This window comes from Eulemur rufifrons, chromosome 17 (assembly GCF_041146395.1).
Source record: "Eulemur rufifrons isolate Redbay chromosome 17, OSU_ERuf_1, whole genome shotgun sequence".
In the NCBI taxonomy this organism is placed as follows: Eukaryota; Metazoa; Chordata; class Mammalia; order Primates; family Lemuridae; genus Eulemur; species Eulemur rufifrons.
In genome coordinates this window covers 81,933,733-81,953,373 of record NC_090999.1, presented here as the reverse complement: position 1 = coordinate 81,953,373, position 19,641 = coordinate 81,933,733, and the positions used below count along the sequence as shown (strand labels likewise).

The window sequence follows — 19,641 nt, the reverse complement described above, 5'->3', positions numbered from 1 at the left end:
ATGCTATGAGATACATTACTTTTGGGTTTTTTGTTTTGTTTTGTTTTGTTTTGAGACAGAGTCTCGCTCTGTTGCCCGGGCTAGAGTGAGTGCCGTGGCGTCAGCCTAGCTCACAGCAATCTCAAACTCCTGGGCTTAAGCAATCCTATTGCCTCAGCTTCCTGAGTAGCTGGGACTACAAGCATGCGCCACCATGCCCAGATAATTTTTTCTATATATATTTTTAGTTGGCCAGATAATTTCTTTCTATTTTTAGTAGAGACGGGGTCTCGCTCTTGCTCAGGCTGGTCTCGAATTCCTGACCTCAAGCGATCCACCCATCTCGGCCTCCCAGAGTGCTAGGATTACAGGTGTGAGTCACCACGCCCGGCCACATTACTCTTGATTTATTAAACAATTGAGTTTCACAATAATTTAGTAAGTTTCTGAATATCAAAAACATGAGTATAAAATAAATTGACATTAACAGCTGCTTAACAGTGATAAAATATACTTTTATTTACTTTGTTGAATCAGAGGGTTGTAAAAAAAAAATTATTGCTAAAGTAGATATCAGGCAAACAGAAAAGTGCTTTAGAAGTCCAGTTACCTTGGAGTTTTATTTAAACTAAGAGAAAAAGATCATAATGTTTTCATGCAATACATACTTGGTTTTTTTAAATAACAATTGTGTAACAAATAACAGAATGAATTAAGGAATGCTGCACTTGTGATCCATACAAAACACCAACATTTGGGCTGTACATAATTAAAGAAATATCTCAAACACTTTCTGAAATACTGTAGTAGCCAATACATAGAGGCATGCCTTAGGTGGCCATAGGAATGCAGTTTAGAAAAGAAAAAAAAAAAAAAAATCACACAGGAATTACTCAATTTTTTTAAAATCACTGAGCAAGAAACGCAACACTGAACTTCCATACTGATTTTACACACTTTCTATACAGTACCTTGACTTAAATCCAAGAGCAAAAGTTAAGACTCTCCTCCTCTATTTTTGGTAAACAACTGCATGGTAAACTTAGATGACTTTCCCCCTGGATTTTACCTGGGAGTGGCCTTTTAAATTTTTTATTTAAAAGAGGGCAGGTTTGGCACTTTTATACTGATGTCACCAATGTTAATATTTCTTGGGATCTCAGGAAGATTCATATTCTTTACAGCTGATACAGCACGGGCTGGAGCTCCTGCTAAGCCAGCCTGTATACAGAAGCAAATAAAAGAAAAAGAAAATGTACAACTCAGGTGTAGCTCATCATAAAACACTTACAATGGAAGACAATGATAAAAGATTTTCATATAACAAGTTTAGAGACCAGATGGTAGTTTGAATTGGTATGGGATGGTTACTTAAATACTAATCTATAAAGAGAAAACCGTGACACATTTAAAAAAATACAGTGAATACATGCAATGATAACAATGTAAAGATTTAAATACAAGTTAATGTATACTACCACACAATATTCACATGACAAAAGCTAAATCTTCAGCTACATCTTGATTTAACTGACATATGACATAAGCATGAAGCATAATTTACATTAGTTTCCTTATTAAACAGCTCTTGCAACAATCATGATAGTTTTTTTTGCGTTTAAAATGGCATTTATTATCAATATGTGCTGTGAAATAAAAACTGAAAGTAATAGATCATGCTTGTTTATTTTCTTTGCTCAGGGCTAAACCCTTAAAACATTTCAAAACAAAATTCGTTTTTAAAATTGTGGGGGCTCTTCTAAACTTTTCTAAGAAAGTTCTAGAACATTAAAAAAAAAAAATCAGGCTTTTAAGTGAAGCCTCAATCCAAACAGTAGTTCTGCCTAAAGATGAAACTACAAGCTCATTCCAACCCTTCCATGCATTAGTTAAAATATAATGGTTAAAAATGTTTTGTTATATAAAGTAGATTCAACATAGGTTCAGCTTACAGTGTACAAATTTAGAGAAAGAATAGCATAATTGCAAGAGGTAGTATATATAAATAAATGAATTCTAAAATGTCCAGGAAGTATCACTAGTGCATACTATTTGGCTTTCTTCTTAGTGGGAAAATTTATAATTTTTGAAGTAATTTCAAAAGAAGTACCCTTAAAAATAAAAGAAAAATGCACATATATCATTTTTTTCAAACAGCTACGTTAGTAGCCTTCATATTTAAGGTTTAATTTATATAAGCAATTAGATTCCATTAATTTTTATTCAGGCTAGATAATAAAGCAAAGCCAACAAACACATCTGAGTTCAGTGGCATCATTTTGTACAAAAGTAGACAATTAAGTAACAAAAACAAATCTTCCACTTTGCTTATAAAAGACAATGTCTGTGAAATTAGAAACACTAATTTTACAGTCCCTTTTCATAATTTTAGTTTTTTCCTCTTATGTAATCCTACCTCTTTCGTTAATTAAAATAAAAATAATAATAAAGCTGTTACCTGAGAAAAATCTTGACTGATACAAAATAGGCCAGTGTAAACTATTTGCTGAATAAAGGATACAAACATTGTTAAGCAATGAAATAAAAGCCATGGATTATCAATTCAGAATTGGAAATAGAAAAATTAGTAAAATAGAATTAAAATAGATATGGTCCACACAGGCAATGATAAGGGTGATATGGATGAATAACTCCATACCCAATTAAAGACTGAACTGGGCTGGAGAATTGAATTTTTATAATTTAATGGAGGTTAGTTGTTTTTGATGTACAACTAAAAATCTGACCTCTATATTTATACCTACCTGAAGCAATGAAGTTTTTGTTATACCCCATTTCCCTCCTGTTCCCCGCAAAAATGTTGAAGATATAACTAAATAATATTTAGAGCAGCATGTATCATATTCAAAGGGGTCTTCAATTTGATCATTTGAAGCTAAAGGTATAGCTACTGAAATTTAGAATGGTTTAGGACGAAAAAATAATATAGTTCAAAGAAGTTTACCATCTCGTAGGCTTTCTTTTATCAGGAAGTGTGTTGTCAGCCAAGGGAACAAAAATTGTTTTACAAAATTGCAGATATCCTGGAACTAGTATCATTTTTCTAGGTAGAAGGATTTTGTAATTATTCTAATTAAAAGACCAAGTTCTCACTACTTTACTTTGGAATTTCCATAAAGGATACAAATAATGAGTTGACTACAGAAAAGTATTGATAAATATTTGAAAATAAATATTTTAGAAGTCATGAATTCTTAAAGAATTTTATTATTGCAGAAGAAGTGAATCAGAGAGAATGTGAGTGTATGCCTGTGTCTGTATATTTTACTAGGTGCTGTTTTACATTTATAAATAGTAAACATAATTTTTTCAGTATTAAATTAAATGTTATGAAGCCTTCTTTTCCATAATACCCTATACCATGAACAGCTAAACTAAAGCAAAGAAAATGAATAAAAAATGTATCCTGTTAAGTTTCATTAAATTGTTTCTTTGTGACCAAAGATGGTGTCGACTGTAGGCTGCTAATGAGAATATATAAAGTCAATACAGCAATTGATTTAAATAGCATATATGTGCTTATTATGTAAAACCAAAAGAAGTTTCTAAGTACAACAAACTACAATTCTTCTAAACATAAGCAGCAAGCCATAGACATGCAAAGGATGAGAACTATTCAGAACACGCAAATGAATTAGGAGAATCAAATTATTTCTCAAGCATGTTCAATACTTTCGTGTAGTATGTCATGAATTTAAATGGTAGGAAATTAAACAACTGTAATATGTGCTTTAAGTTTTAATTAAACTAACATTTTAAGAAATCAGATTCTGAAGGATATAAAATGTTAAGGAAATAATAAGAACTGCTGATCAGTAAGTAGATGCTTAACCATGCTATCAATGTTTATATATAAAAACTTAGGGCTAAAAAAAGAAGACTTTATGTTACTCAGGCAGTCAACACCAGAATGGTTATTAAAAAAAAAACCTCATTTTCAGACTTTCATGAAAGTGAAGTCTGAAACATTTTTATTAAAACAAGATGTAAAAGAAGTAATTTGCCATCAGGTAATCAGTTTGCTGATACAGAGGTATAAAGTAATTTTCATCTTGGTTAAGATTTTTTTTTTCCCAGTTAAGATATACTCAAAGCAGCCAGATAATTTTTATTAATTCTTAACTTTATCAACACTAAAAGTTACAGAAGTTAAGTTGACCTGATTCGTTAGTAATACAGTAGTCCTCCCCGCTCCCCCCATCTGCAGTTCTGCTTTCCACGGTTTCATTTACCCGCGGTCAACTGCAGTCCGAAAACAGGTGAGTACAGTACAAGGTATTTTGAGAGAGACCACATTCACATAACTTTCAGTACAATATTTGTTGTAACTGTTTTATTTTCTTATTAATTATTGTTGTTAATCTCTCACTGTGCCAAATTTATAAATTAAAATTTATCAAAGGTATGTATAGGAAAAAACATAGTGTATATAAGGCTCGGTACTATCTGTGGTTTTAGCCATCCACTGGGGGTCTTGGAATGTATCTATCCCCCATGGATAAGGGGGAACTACTGTTTACATATTATAAAATGTAAAAATAAGATATTTCTGACAGAAAATAACATAGTTCTTAAAGATTTAAGATTACATAGTTGACACAAAGCAGAAATAAAAAGAATGAAATTCTACTGGAGAAATAACTTGTTTCCGTCTATGTTATACTCGAGCACCACCATGGCAGGTAAACTGTAGCAACTATACTAATAAAAACAAATATATGAATCCAAAGCAGTTAAGAGTATGAATTGGATGAAAGAATGAAGTACAGTATATAAAAGAATGGTCATGTTTTCTCTCCCATGAGATTAAATAAATTAACAGAATTAAGAGAAAGAAAACAAAATGAAGTCTGCAAGTATACCAAAATGAGGCCAAACAGATAGAAGACTTATACAGACATACTCTTGGAAATTTCAAGCACTTGAATCACAAAGATAGTAATGGATGGATATGATTTGTTTTTGATTTTGTTTTTAAATTGCCAGACCCAAAAATAAACAAAATATGTGCAAGCAAAACTGAAAAAGCAGCATTACTAAAATATATTTCAAAGAACCTGAAAGCTCCCTTTTCCTCATGCAGTAAGCAATTAACGGACTTAAGGGAAAAGGAAAGTAATAACCTAGCTATTTATTTCATCTCAGACACAAAATACCACCCTACCATCTTAAAATATTTTTTCCAAGCTTGAAATATAGCATAATAAGATGGTAGTTGGAATAATTTGTACATACTAAAACCTTTACCCACCCTTCCTGCTGGAAGATGCTATATGCACATTTATAATTTTGACCTAACAGCAAGTGAAAGAACACCAACATTAATAAACACAGTATTAAATGGTTTCAGACTCAAAATCATTAACAAAATAATGGCAGATTTTGAAGGCATGTTTTTGAGCAAAACAGAAAATTTTAATATTTTAATTTCTGAATAGGAGGCAGAATAAGTTTTAATCTGGGGATTTATAATAGGCTTGTTCTTTGCTTTAAAGACAGTGCTTTAATACTGCAATTATAAACAGATTAGAAATGCTGATGACAATCTTCCAGTGAGCAAGAACTATGCCATTTTATAAATAACTTTATCAAAATTAGAATGTTTAAAAATTTAAAAACCTTCCAAATTAGTAGTCATTTTATACAGATTATCTTCAGTTACAGTTTTAATTTCTAATATAGGATTTCCCTATCTGAAAGAAATGTAGCAAGCTAATGACATTCATGGATTTATTATTTCTAGTTTTGACCATTATAAATGACCTCAGGGATCCTCACCATCATGCATGTCAGGGTGGAGGAGCAGAACCAACTTATGAACTGACCTTCCAACATCTGTATCTTAGGGCCACTTTTCTTATTCTCTGCTCTTTGAAAAATAGATATTCAATCAAATAAAAAGCCAATTACTAGTTCTAGAGATGGAAATTAACAGACTTAAGTGATTAGTGGTTCTTTACTAGAAAATCGAAGTTTAATATAAATACTGGAACATAGAAATCGGCAGAGATTTCGATTAATGGGGTTTATGAGATCACTATGTATTTTCTATACCAGGGATAAAGTAACATAGACACAGGGACCAAAAATGGTATGCCCGGCTTCGTGATATAGCCCACAATCTCAAAATAAGATATTGTAAAGCCACCTACCTATATGTTGCTCCTTCTCAAACATTGCCAGAGAGTAATAATTTAGTGGATAAAAAGCAATGCCAAATTCTCAGTGATATTTTTCTAATTAGCAAGGCAGGTAATCTAACTTAAGCTTATAGATTTTTTCCCTCCATAGGACACAGTGATTTACTTTCATTTTAAATTTTAAATTAGAAGCTATGAACATTTTTATTTTTCCTGAAATGGTTTTGTACAAAAGAGTTGCTCATCACCATCTCCACGAAACTTTTTCAAAAGTAATTCACAATTAATTTATGGTGTGAAAAAATGTATAGGAAATATTAGAAGAAAAATTAGTTTTGTAAAGCTAGGAGTCTATTAAAAACATTTCCAATATTTGCCAATAAGCTTTGCAAAAATATTTAGGGTTTTTATTCAATACTGAATAAAATATTATACAATACTTTATTGAATCTGATTATGATATGTTTGGATGTCAGGTTTGTTAAAATGGAAACCCATTGTATTACATTTTGGTCAATATATTTAATTCCATTTTTAAAGCATTTAATTCAAGTTTTAGAAGATTTCTGATCTTATTTTGTGTTTGCCACTGTTAATATGCACTTGCAGATCAAAACTGTAAAAGCAATTCTGTTAAGACTTTGGAACTGAAAACCATTTGGGGAGAAAAAAGTACTATTTAGCAGTCATTCTTCTAAGCCTTCACTGCTTCCCACTAAGGTTTAGCTTTTGGTTTTTAAATTCACAGCTTCTAAAACCCAGCAGGCAATTTTAGGTTAGAATCCTAATTTAGAAATAGAAAAAAAAAAAATCTGTGAGAGTTAAATTAAGATTGGTTCTGTTACATGATTCCCAAATAAATTCTTAGGTTTTTATATACAAAGTAAATTGTCATTTTTACAAATGGAAATTTGTCAGTTAGATGACAATGTTCTTAAAAAAAAATTTAAACTTTCCTCTTACAATGCAGGCAGACAAAACAGAACAAACATGACATCAATGATATACTAGTAAAATACACTAAGTCCAATAAAAGATGAAGAAACTACAAGGAGAAACTAGAATGGAAATAGGCTACAGGGACTATATGGGTTCATTAACACAAAGAATTTTTGAGTCTGGCCTAAATAATTAATTGCCTTTGACATCATTTTGCTTTCCCTTTGTTAAAGTACATTTTTCTCAAAGTCAGCAATACCTTGTCTACCTGTCCTGTCTGGGAGACTGAAAGATAAAGGTCTGCAAGAGAGAAGAATGGAAAGAGCTAGAAAGATCAGGATGTTCGGGAAAAAAGAGGACTGACTTTTAAAAAGTAGTGACTAAATTCAGACTCATTTACCCATCTTAAAAATAACATGAAATACATAAAAGCTAACAAGTCTCCCCAACCCCACCCCTCTACCTCCACCCCCAGGGAGCCCTTTTATTCTCAGGCAGATTCCTGGGTGCCTCTTATACTTCCCCCAAATCCCACCAACCTCCCAGCTTAAACCCTCCTCTCCCAAGATCCCAATGTTATAGTAAACCACTTTTCCATCAAAACAATAGATGACAACACATTCAGAGTGTATCTTAGCTTTTCCTCTCTTTAAAGATGGGGCATCTTTGCTTCTACCTGTCTAGATATTGAGAATTAAACTGGTTTGCTTTATTCCATTACCAGAATGTTCCACCTTTAAGCCAATATAATAAAATCTTTGATTTCTGACAAAGCCCCTAGATAAATCCATGTTATATTTTAAAAGCTGTATGCTAATTATGCCCAAGCTGATTTTTGAAAAGTAAATACTATTCCTACAAGTACACTACTTATATGAATTGTTAAAATATGCTAACCAGTTCTTTTCATTAATCATGAAATTCTGGACTACAATTAAGTCTTTCTTGGATTTTTTTGCTTATATAATAAATTTTAATGGAAGTTTAGTAAGAGATTAATAAAAGTTTATACTTTGCTCTCAAATAATTTTAGATTATTCTGCAAAGTCATATCTCTGGTATATCACCAGTTGAAGTAACATGGAAATGAAATGTATGAAAACCTTTGACATTTCAATGTGTCTGATATAAAGCCGGCAGCCTTTCACACATACTTAAAATATATGAAAATTGCTGAAAAATTACAGAGTCAACATAATTTTCAACACTGCTTTTAAAATATGGTCAGGCTTTACTTTAACTTGAAATCCTATTTAACTACAATATCAGCAGATATCACATGTAGAGACACTTGAGAGATCTGTAACTTTGTGGTTTATCCCCAGTCAGATTCAAAACATACTTTCTTGTAAAGGACAAAAAGGAAAACTAATTTGGTAGCAGAGAACAAATGATTATATACGTTACAAGATGACTGGTGGAGAATAATAGAAATGTTCAACAGTATTCTAAACTATTTTAAATAGCATTGTTTCTGTGAAAGGATTTTAAGTTATAGTATTCTTACAACTATTTCCTTCAAAAATGCAAATTCTGCATTTTACTGCTCTTTACAGATAAGAAAAATTACTTCATTAACAAACTTTTACTGGACAATCAAAAAGTAAATACCCATTATGCAATTATTATAGGTCCTTCATGACTTCTTAAAAATATAATATAAACCACACTAAGGAGCAAAAGAAAAAGAAGGGATACCACCAATGGAAAGGAGGTAAGTAACCGGAAATGTGAGAATTCTAGTCAAGTGATCAATATATTTTTGCAAATGATTACACAGAATTCACAAATTACCATATATCCATTCATTTTAGACCTATTATTAATGGATTGTGTCATTGTTTGCCCACTGGCATTTAAAATCTATAACCATACAGTTTTGTAAAGCAATGTTTAACAAATTACATACATTTTATCATTTTAAGACTTTAAAAACTATAGTTTAGGGTTTGTAGTAAATCTTTTCTGTACTAAACAATATACTATGAGTCTAAGTACACTAAATAATATTCTGAGTCCTTTTCCTTGTCCCAAAACAAAATTTTCTCTATTAACCTAGTTTGTGTTTGTTTTCCCCTTTCAAAAACCAATATTTTAAAAATGGGTTATAGAATACACAAAATAAGAGAGTCCTAGCTCTTCATCACCATTACAAGCGTCTCCTTTGGGAAACCAATAGGCATGGCAAACTGAGGTAAAGGAGAAATGCAAGACTATTTTTAATTTAAAATAGCACATTAGAAAATGTTTTTATAGAAATCTTCAACTGTTTCTAACCCTCAGATTTCAGATTTATCCATCATTCTGTGTTTTCCTTCAATTCAAATGAGCACAGAATTGCGTTAAATCGATCCTTTAACATGCCAACAAGATAATTTTTTCAGAACTCACCTGTTGTAAATTAATGCCAATATACTGGCATAATTTGCTGATTTCACAGTAATATTTACTTTACAACAACCAAACATCTGAGCTTACACTATTATAAACAAAATTTGTTTTTTCCAATCTCAGTTTTGACTGTAAATACTAAATGTAAGAATATCTTCAAACAAGTAGTGTTGAATGAGATATCAAGACTATTCATGATTGAGGGTAATAACCAACCAAAGTAACATTAAACTGAGTGGCTCAGCTATAGCAAGCACCTGCTGCTGATATTCAGCCTAGTGCTTGAGGGAAGAGTCACTAAAATTCTAAAGTAGGGTTTTATACAGTGCTTAAGTGTTGGCTGGTCTTCATCCACCCAATCTAACGTTGAATCTAACAGCACAAAGTTAGCTAAGTATAACAAACCAAATATTGCCCTCATAGAATGCAAAAAAACCCATGAATATATATGTATCTATGTATAAAATATGTGACTTAACTAAATTTTCAGTGACCTTTGGGAAAGATCCAGTGTTAAAAGATTAAGTTATTGAATTTCTTTCTTAAATGTTCACTCAGACTTGTTAAGCACCTATTATAACTCAAAACATTATTTCCTCATAAGCATTCCATTTCTTCTCCTTTCCCTTTCCAGAAATAGTTCTGTAACACTAAATTTACATGTCTTTAAAATACAGTTCTAGGATTTCTTTGGAAATTATTGATTGAAGTCTTGCAAAGCAAGTATTAGGTTACATTATTCAAATAAGTAATGCTTTTTTTAAACAATAAGAATTTGGAATTGTATTTATTACCCAAGGTAGCTATGACTGTGTCTAAAAGAAGAATACACAAAGCTATTTGGTAGATAGTAGTCACAGAACATTGAACATACTAAAATGTGTATCTTCCATTTCTTTTAAAACTGAATAAGCATATTGGTTATACCTAAAGGGTGATACTGAAGGACAAACAGTGAAAGCTACAAATCATGCATATTTATGATCATGCTTAGAACCTTTTTAACTAGAGCATTTTCCATTCTTACCTCAGATTTCTCCAGTTTATTTTGTGCATCAATTTGCGTAACAATCTCATTCATGTTGGTCTCTAATACCATTCCCCCCATCACCATTTCTGCAAGAATATTGTGAACCTAAAGGAAAAAATAATATACATTCATAAAGAAAATTCACTACCAAAAAGTTCCATGATTTCAGTAACTTTGTTTCACATTCTGCTGTGTCTTTTATAACGATGAATGGTCAGAATAATTGGGAGTAACAATCTCATTCATGTTGGTCTCTAATACCATTTCCCCCCATCACCATTTCTGCAAGAATATTGTGAACCTAGAGGAAAAAATAATATACATTCATAAAGAAAATTCACTACCAAAAAGTTCTATGATTTCAGTAACTTTGTTTCACATTCTGCTGTCTTTTATAATGATGACTGGTCAGAATAATTTGGAGTGAAGGTTCAAAATCCACTTTCATCACTACTCTGAAGCTCTAGGAAGTTATATAACCTCTAAGTCTTTGTTTAATGGGCTGTAAAATGAAGATAATAATAGTACTGCCTTCAAAGGAGGTAATCCATGGAAGTCCCCGAAGTAAATGACGAATAAATATTAACTACCATTATTATTATATCAAATTTAATGATCAAAAATGATCTACAAGGGCTTTTTTTTTTTTTTTTCTTTCTTTGAGACAAAGTCTCACTCTGTTGCCCAAGCTAGAGTGCTATGGCATCAACCTAGCTCATAGCGACCTCAAACTCCTAGGCTAAAACAATCCTACTGCCTCAGCCTCCTGAGTAGCTGGGACTACAGGCATGCGCCACCATGCCCGGCTAATTTTTTTTGTACATATTTTTAGTTGTCCAGCTAATTTCTTTCTATTTTTTTAGTAGAGATGGGGTCTCGCTCTTGCTCAGGCTGGTCTCAAATTCCTGAGCTCAAACGATCCATACAAAGGGCCTTTTATACCAGATTCTCAGCCAACAATTATTAGGTTGCTATTTTATACTCATGGAACTTAGTGAAGCCATGTAGTACAGTACTACTACTAAGCTCTAGGTTGGAAAAACAGTAGAATTTTCTTTTTATTGTAGATACTTTGTGCTTTAACCCCCAAATTGTTTATCCATGTAATATTCAGACTTCTTATAAATATAATAATTAAAAACAGTGTCTTCCACTGGGGAGTAAAACCCAGGTATAATATAATGCAGGTGTTTTTTCATAAGGTATTTACTGGATCAAAAATCAACAATTCAGAGCTGAACGAAGTTTCACAGACTAGTATACTCTATACTCTGCTATAACTTTTTAAAAATAATCTGATAAGTTAGAAGTGGAGCCACTGAAATTAGATAGGCATGAACAGTGACTCTATCACTTATGAGTTGCATTCCCTGAGCAGTTACTTCACCTCTCTGAGTGAAGTAACTTATTTATGAAATAAAGATAGAAGCAGTACAGGTACTTCATAGGATTATCATAAGAATTAAAAAAAAATAATTCATGCAAGTGTTTAGCACAGTACCACTAGGTATTATAAGGTATTTATTTTTTTTCCAACATACTCAATTTTCATTCCTTAATAATTATTAGATTTCATACAAATGTGTTCGTGATTTTAAAAATATTCTATCATTATTTACTAATTTTTCATTTTGGAAAGATGGATACCTCATGTACAAACTTTGAAGAAAGGTTTATATTGATTACTTTTCCTAGCAAACAACACAAATTCAGAAGTCACAGTTGTTTTGAAAACTAGTGCTAAATATCGTAACTTCTACTATCGCTAATGCGACCAGATATTATTTATTTATTTATTTTTTTGAGACAGAGTCTTACTCTGTTGCCCAGGCTAGAGTGCCATGGCATCAGCCTACCTCACAGCAACCTCAAACTCCTGGGCTCAAGCAATCCTCTTCCCTCAGCCTCCTGAGTAGCTGGGACTACAGGCATGCACCACCATGCCCAGCTAATTTTTTCTATATACATTTTTAGTTGGCCAGATAATTTCTTTCTAATTTTAGTAGAGATGGGGTCTCACTCTTGCTCAGGCTGGTCTAGAACTCCTGAGCTCAAACGATCCTCCCGCCTCGGCCTCCCAGAGTGCTAGGATTACAGGCGTGAGCCACCGCGCCTGGCCTAGACATTATTTATTAAAGCTATGTTTTGATGCTGTACTTAGGGGATATAATTTAATTCTCACATCACCCTTTATTACAGCTGAGAGAATAACCCAGCTTACACAAAACACATAAGCTAGTATGTGGCAAACCAACAACTGAAACCTAAGTCTGAGTGACTCAAGTTCATTTTCTCCATAACAATAATGAATGCAATTGACATAGCTAATTAACTTTTAGTCATAATCTATGAAAATTCACTTAACGGTCAAGAAGGTAATTAGGTGATAAAATACAATTACCTTATAATATAGTTAATAGCTATTGTGTTCAGAAAGACCATAGCCAGAGGACAAAGATTTTTTTAAAACTTCTGAAGTGGAAACTCCCTTCTTCTTTTTAAAACAAATTCTCATGAGAAAACACAATTTATAAGGTTCATAAAAGCCTTATAAATTGGGGGTGGGGGAGTGTAGTAACTCCTCCACCTCCACTTTACTCAGCCACTCTTAATGGGCTCAGAATCTTCTTATCCCTATGAGAATTACACTATTGCCTTTCCAGAAACATCTCAGAACACAAGCACTAGATTAGTGGAAACCATAAATTTCAGTACTATAGAAAAGCCTACAAGGTTCAGAGGTATTACAGTGTGAGTGGCCCGCCAATGGGGGTCGCACCCAAGAAATTTTAAGAACGTATGTTAATTTAAGAGACAAGAACTAAGGTGTAAATTTGTCTTCAAAGCAAAAATAATTCCTATGAAAGCAAATTCAGAAATCCAGAAGAGACGGAAAATAGAAAAGGGTCCTGTGAGCTAAATCCTCGCAGAAACAGTCCCATTTATTATAAAGATAAAAATGCCTAAAGACTATATTCTTGATGGGGAGATACTAGACATTACATGGAAAATTCAGAAAGATAAACATGTAAGGAAATGAGAATTATTAATTGTAAGGCTACTCCAGTATTATGAAGGATATGGTGTCCAAAATAAGCTATGTCACATGAAAAGAAGAAATTTAGAAGTTGAACATGACATGTCCAGTGACGAAGAATTCATGTTCCCAGAATTGGTAAGAATTTTTGCAGACTTAACGAAAGAAAGAAAATGATAAAAGATCTGCTTTTAGGTCAGCCCTAACTCATATGGTTGACATATTTTAGTACTTTGTTTCATATATATTTTATTTAAAACAGATTTTTATGGGAATTAAAAAAAGGGTGACAACATGCTTATAATACAATTGATCTATTAAACGGCTTTGATGTTCACCTAAAGTAAGAATTCAATGAGTTTTTATCTATTTCTAAAATTGTATAGGTACTTAAATGTTTAAGAAACAGTAAATACCTATACATTAACAATGTACTTCTACTATTTTTTTGTTTGTTTTTTAATATTTGCCCTATCTACCCAATGGCACAGTTTCTTCTAGACATAGACCAGAACTTCTAAGCTTCATTTTTATGGCTTTTTTTTTTAAATTTTTTTAAGACAGGTTCTTGCTCTGTTGCCTGGCCTAGAGTGCAGTGGCATCATCACAGCTCAATGTAACCTCCAACTCCTGAGCTCAAGGAATCCTCCTGCCTCAGCCTCTTGAGTAGACGGAACTACAGGTCTGAACCATCATGGCTGGCTAATTGTTCTATTTTGTTGCAGAGATAAGGTCTCACTATGTTGATCAGAAAGTCTCAATCTGCTGGACTCAAGTGATTCTTCTGCCTCAGCCTCCCAAAGTGCTAGGACTGCAGGCGTGAGCCACTGGGCCTGGCTCATTTTTATGTTTTTAAAAAAAGCAATGTAGGCAAATGACGAAGAGCTCAAGTCACACATACACTACTGTACAAACAGTAGTCTCCACCACACTCTGCATTTGTTACTAGATCCCTCTATCCAAAGATAATCAGTTACCTGTATCTTATATATCCCTCTAGAAAACTTGTTATGCACACACTTGTTATATGTGTGTATATGTATATCTAATTTACACAAATGAGACCACACTATATATTTTGATAGTTACGCAAGAAAATAAAGAATAGATTGAAACTTAAGAGGCAGGAGAGAATGAGGAATTAAGTTAAGAAAATCATAACAAAGAGCCTGGTGCCAGATAAATGTTCAAAAATGATCAATAAAACTTTGTTGGTAAAAGCAAACAAAAGTACAAAAATGTAAAACAGTGAATCTACATTAATTATTATACATTTGAAAAATGAGAGAAATCTATAGATTACTGAAAAATATGGTTATTAAATGAAAAAAACCAGTGGTACAGACAATATCTATAATATGGTCCCACTGAGGTTTACCAAAAAAATTTATACACTTGGATATGCTCAGAAAAGCATTAAAATACTTTTTAATATATAGTTACCTTAAGAATGGGACTGGAGGAGTGAGGAAGAATGGAGACTTAACCTTTCATTTTACAGTTTTGTTTGGAAAAATTTTAACATGTGCATGTACTACAAAAAAATAAAAAAAAAAAACCCAAACAAAACCCAGCTTACTAAAAGTAAAAGAGATGGCAGTAATTCAGAGGAACAACATTAAAGGCCTAAACTAAAGTAATGGCCATGCACATACTTTATTTATGAAGTAGCACAAAGGTGCTGAATATTTGTTGGTAATAAGAAAAGGCACGCATGCCACTTTTCACATGTGTTTAAATGGTAAGAACTCTATCTTATACATGTGTCTATGCAGAACCTGGAAACCTCTGCTGAAAACTACTATAAGATACTTAAGGATTAAATGATGTATCATTTTATTACTATTTATAAATTATTATAAAGCACACAGTGGGTATCTAATAAATATTAAACATACTTTTTTCCTTCAAAATAATATATAACAATTAGGCCAAAATTCAAAAATTACAGAACAAAGTATTTATTCATATTCAACAGTTTTCACTACCTTGCTGTCAGTAAATCATTTATTAAATATTTATATATAGCACTTACAGACAGCAACATCCTAGCTTGAAAAAAGCCTATATAGTCATTGAAAAGTAGAATGAAGATAAAAATTAGGTCATCAAATACGTAACGTCCAATTTCAAATCAAAAGTTTAGTTTATTATATCTCAAACAAGAAGCAGTATATGCGTAAACTATTGACACGGTTTTGTCATCTTAATAGAAGCTTGCTTATGCCAGCCACAAAGAAGCCTGGAGAGCAAGTGGTGATGAAATCGCAAAAGGCATTTTCCATAGCCTGTTGAGAACTGAATATTTTTCTGAGCACGAAGTGATCCAAAGCCTGGAAGAAGTGGTAGTCAGTTGGTGCAAGGTCTCGTAAATACAGTGCATGACAGAGAGTTTCCAAGTCCAGCTTCTATAGTTTGAGCAGCGTTGTTTGTGGGACAGTTGAGCGTTGTCTTGCAAGAGGATTGGCCTGTCTCTATTGACCAATCTCAGCTGCTTAATAACAAGCACCCTCATCATTTTGTCCAATTGGTTGCAGTAGACATCTGCTGTATTCAATTGACTAGGTTTCATGAAACTGTAGTGGATAACACCAGTGCTGGACCACCAAACAGATACCATTAGCTTTTTTCGATGAACATTCAGTTTTGGATTGTGTTTCGGCACTTCATTTTTACCCAGCCATCACGCCGAATGCTTGCAATTGTCAAAAGGAATCCATTTTTCATCACACATAACAGTACGGTATAGAAATGGTTCACCTTTATGTCATGACAGCAAAGAAAGGCAAGCTTCAAGATGATTTCTTTCTGATGCTTATTTAATTCACGCGGTACCCATATATCCAGCTTCTTTGTCCATTTGTTTCAAATGGTCCAATATTGTTGAAATAGTAACATCAAACCTGGCTGCTAATTCACGTAGGCTGCTAATTCACTACACTACACTTTTGCACTACAGCTTTCAGCTCATCATTATCCACCTTTGTCTCAGGTCACACACATGGCTCATTTTCAAGATTATAATCACCAGAATGGAATTTCTCAAACCACCGATGTACTGTACATTCATTAGCCACATCCTTCCCAAACGCTTTGTTGATATTTTGAGCTGTCTGCATTGCACTGGTTCCACAATGGAACTCATATTTGAAAATCACACAAATTTTTGACTTATCCATGGTTTCACAAAAATTGCTCTAAAAAAAAAATTTGAAAGATAATCACAGGCCAAACCATGCATTTGAAAGAATGGGGTTATACTTTCACAATAAAAATAAAACAAGAAGTGTCAAAGTGAAATGTCAGAGGTATCAACTGTCAAACTTAGTACTTAAGGAAAGCGGACATTTCATACTTAATAACCTAAAATTTCACTTTTTAATAGTAACAAGCCCTCTATTAGACTGAACTAAGATCTAAAAAAGAATAAAGTAAGTAGGTCAAATTCTGTAAATTCTTTTCTATAGATTGTCACCTGTTTCAGAGCATAAAAGCTACTTTGTTATAGTTTATTTTAGAAATGAGGTCCTCCACACAAAACATTTTTTTGAATTTGATTACATTATCAACTGACTATAAAGGTGGTCAAGTAAAATACGACATATCCATTTTATTTAATACTTCACTTAAGAATAAAGCTGATATGTATGCATTGACATAGAAGGATCTGAAGACATGATGTTATTAATAAAGTAAGGCACAGAACGCTATGTGAAATAAAAACAAACTTAATCGCTCACTAAACCAAATGAAGTATGCGTATCTTGATAAATACCTAGACACAAAACGTCTGGAAGCCTATCTAGACAAACTATTGAGAAATTACTTCAGGGAAGCAGTGCGGGATGGGCGTGGGTGGATGTAAGAAGGATAACAAGGTAAGAAAAACGTTCATATTTAATCATATGGCATTCAGTATTGTTTTTAAATAAAGATAATTACTATTACTGGAATTGTAAAATAATAAAATATTTTTAACATTTTAATATTTTTTAACAGTGTGAGGGAAGAAGAAAAGAGAGAGATAAATACAGATACACAGAGGCAGACACGAATCACCTACGTTCCTGAAACAATTGCAAGCTACTTGAAAACTGGGATAAGGGCATGCCCTTTACATACCCTGCAGTAAGATGTGTTTTGCAAGGAACACCTACTTCTTCTCTGCTTGCAAAATTAACAGGAGCTAAAAAATAAAGTACCCAAAGCAGACTTATAAATCTACTCTAAGAACTATACTATTAGACATGATGCTTTCATTTTAAGACAGAATAGCCAATTATGACAAAACGATAAGAAATTACTTTAAATTATGTTAGCAGAAAATTTCCATTTATGTACTTCTGTAAGTCATGCTTTTACTAATCTTATAACATTTTAATACATATATACTTATTTGCTAATGAAAATTTTAAACAATGTATTTATTACCTGTATTTATAATTCTAAATGATCTAATCTCTCTTCACATTTTGGTATTTCTTCAAATCTATGCTACTATTAATTATAAAAAAAACTCTGGAAACTCTACTCTGTAACTTGGCCCAAGGAGATACCAAAGCAGAGTGTGGCTGTTCAGAAGCACTATGCTGTAAGAGGTATGTTCCCTAGGTTCCTGGGGAACAAAGTCCTAACCAGCCTTCCCATACTGCTGGAATAATCCCTTTGGGACTTCCCCCAGTTTGATAATTTACTAGAGTCAAGGTGAATCTGGGCTTAAGGCGCTACCTAGAGCCAAAAAAGGAGGTAACAACCTATTAGTGAAGATTCGCTATGCAAATATATTCAATAAAAGCCAAAACAAGCCAGACAGAGAAAACCAGAATAATTAATCCTTCAGTGCAACACACAGACATATACTCACAAAAAACAAAAGCAAAGAGGAAACCGTGACCTCTTCAAAAGAACAAAGCAAAAATCCAGGGACTGACCCTAACAAGATAGAGATTTATAAGCTCTCAGACCAAGAATTCAAAATAACAGGAAACTTAGTGATCTCTTAGTTTTTAAGAAAACTTAGTGATCTCCAAGATAACACAGAAAATCGATTCAGAAATTTATCAGAGATTTGAAAAAATAATAATGAAAAAAACAACAAGAATACTTGCAACTGACAAAAACATTTGCTGAACTGAAGAATTCTTTCAAGGCTCTCAACAGCATAATGATCAAGCAGAGAAAAGAGTTAGTGAGCTCGAAGACTGGCTATTTGAAAATACATAGAGAAGAAAAAAGAACAAAAAGGTACAAAGACTGGCTACTACTGGGGTCCCCATCCCGCAGACCACAGACCGGTACTGGTCTGTGGCCTGTTAGGAACTGGCCACACAGCAGGAGGTGAGAGGCGAGCAAGCAAAGCTTCAGCTGTATTTACAGCTGCTCCCCATCACTTGTATCACAAACCTAAGCTCTACCTCCTGTCAGACCAGTAGCAGCATCAGATTCTCATAGGACTGCGAATCCTACTGTAAACTGCACATGCAAGGGATCTAGGTTGTGCACTCCTTATGAGAATCTAATGCCTGATGATGTGAGGTGGAGCTGAGGCGGGGATGCTAACGCTGGGGAGCAGCTGCAAATACAGATTATCATGAGCAGAAAGTCTGCACAATAAATGTAATGTGCTTGAATCATCCCGAAACCATTTCTCCTCCCACCCCCACTCCCATCCTCGGAAGAATTGTCTTCCATGAAACTGGTCCCTGGTGCCAAAAAGGTTGGGGACCGCTGGGATACAAGATATAAAAAATTACCTCAAAAGACTAAATCTAATAACTATTGGTGTTCAAGAGGGAGCTGAACAAGAGCAAGTAGTAGAATGTTTATTCAGAGAAATAATAACAGAAAACTTTCCAAAACATCAGAAAGATATAAATATACAGGTACAGGAAGGTCAGAGAACACCAAATAGATTCAACACAAACGACACTACCCCAAGACACATAATAACCAATCTCTCAAAGGTAAAGGACAAAGAGAGGAACCTAAAAGCAGCAAGAGATAAGAAGCAAATAATATACAAAGGAGCTCCAATTTGTCTGGCAACAGACTTCTCAACCGAAACTACACAGCCACACAGGCTAAGAGGTAGTGGGACATTTTCA

The 19,641-nt window shown here is 33.3% G+C and overlaps 1 protein-coding gene across 9 annotated transcripts in view; it reads right to left on the bottom strand.

The window, feature by feature from the left end:
* Positions 1–473: 473 nt before the first annotated feature.
* AP3S1 (adaptor related protein complex 3 subunit sigma 1) overlaps positions 474–19,641 on the bottom strand; it is a 70,463-nt gene continuing 51,295 nt past the window's right edge. For 3 of the 9 annotated variants that reach the window (XM_069492095.1, XM_069492096.1, XM_069492102.1), the window contains 2 exons: positions 10,498–10,605; positions 474–1,200 (listed from right to left, as the gene is read on the bottom strand). In XM_069492095.1, the coding sequence (XP_069348196.1) occupies positions 1,072–1,200; positions 10,498–10,605 (237 nt within the window). In that variant the 3' untranslated portion in view covers positions 474–1,071. Of the gene's footprint in view, positions 1,201–2,437; positions 2,486–7,338; positions 7,380–10,497; positions 10,606–19,641 lie in introns of all 9 variants that reach the window. The other 6 variants (XR_011235925.1, XM_069492097.1, XM_069492094.1 and 3 more) reach the window with 6 other exon arrangements.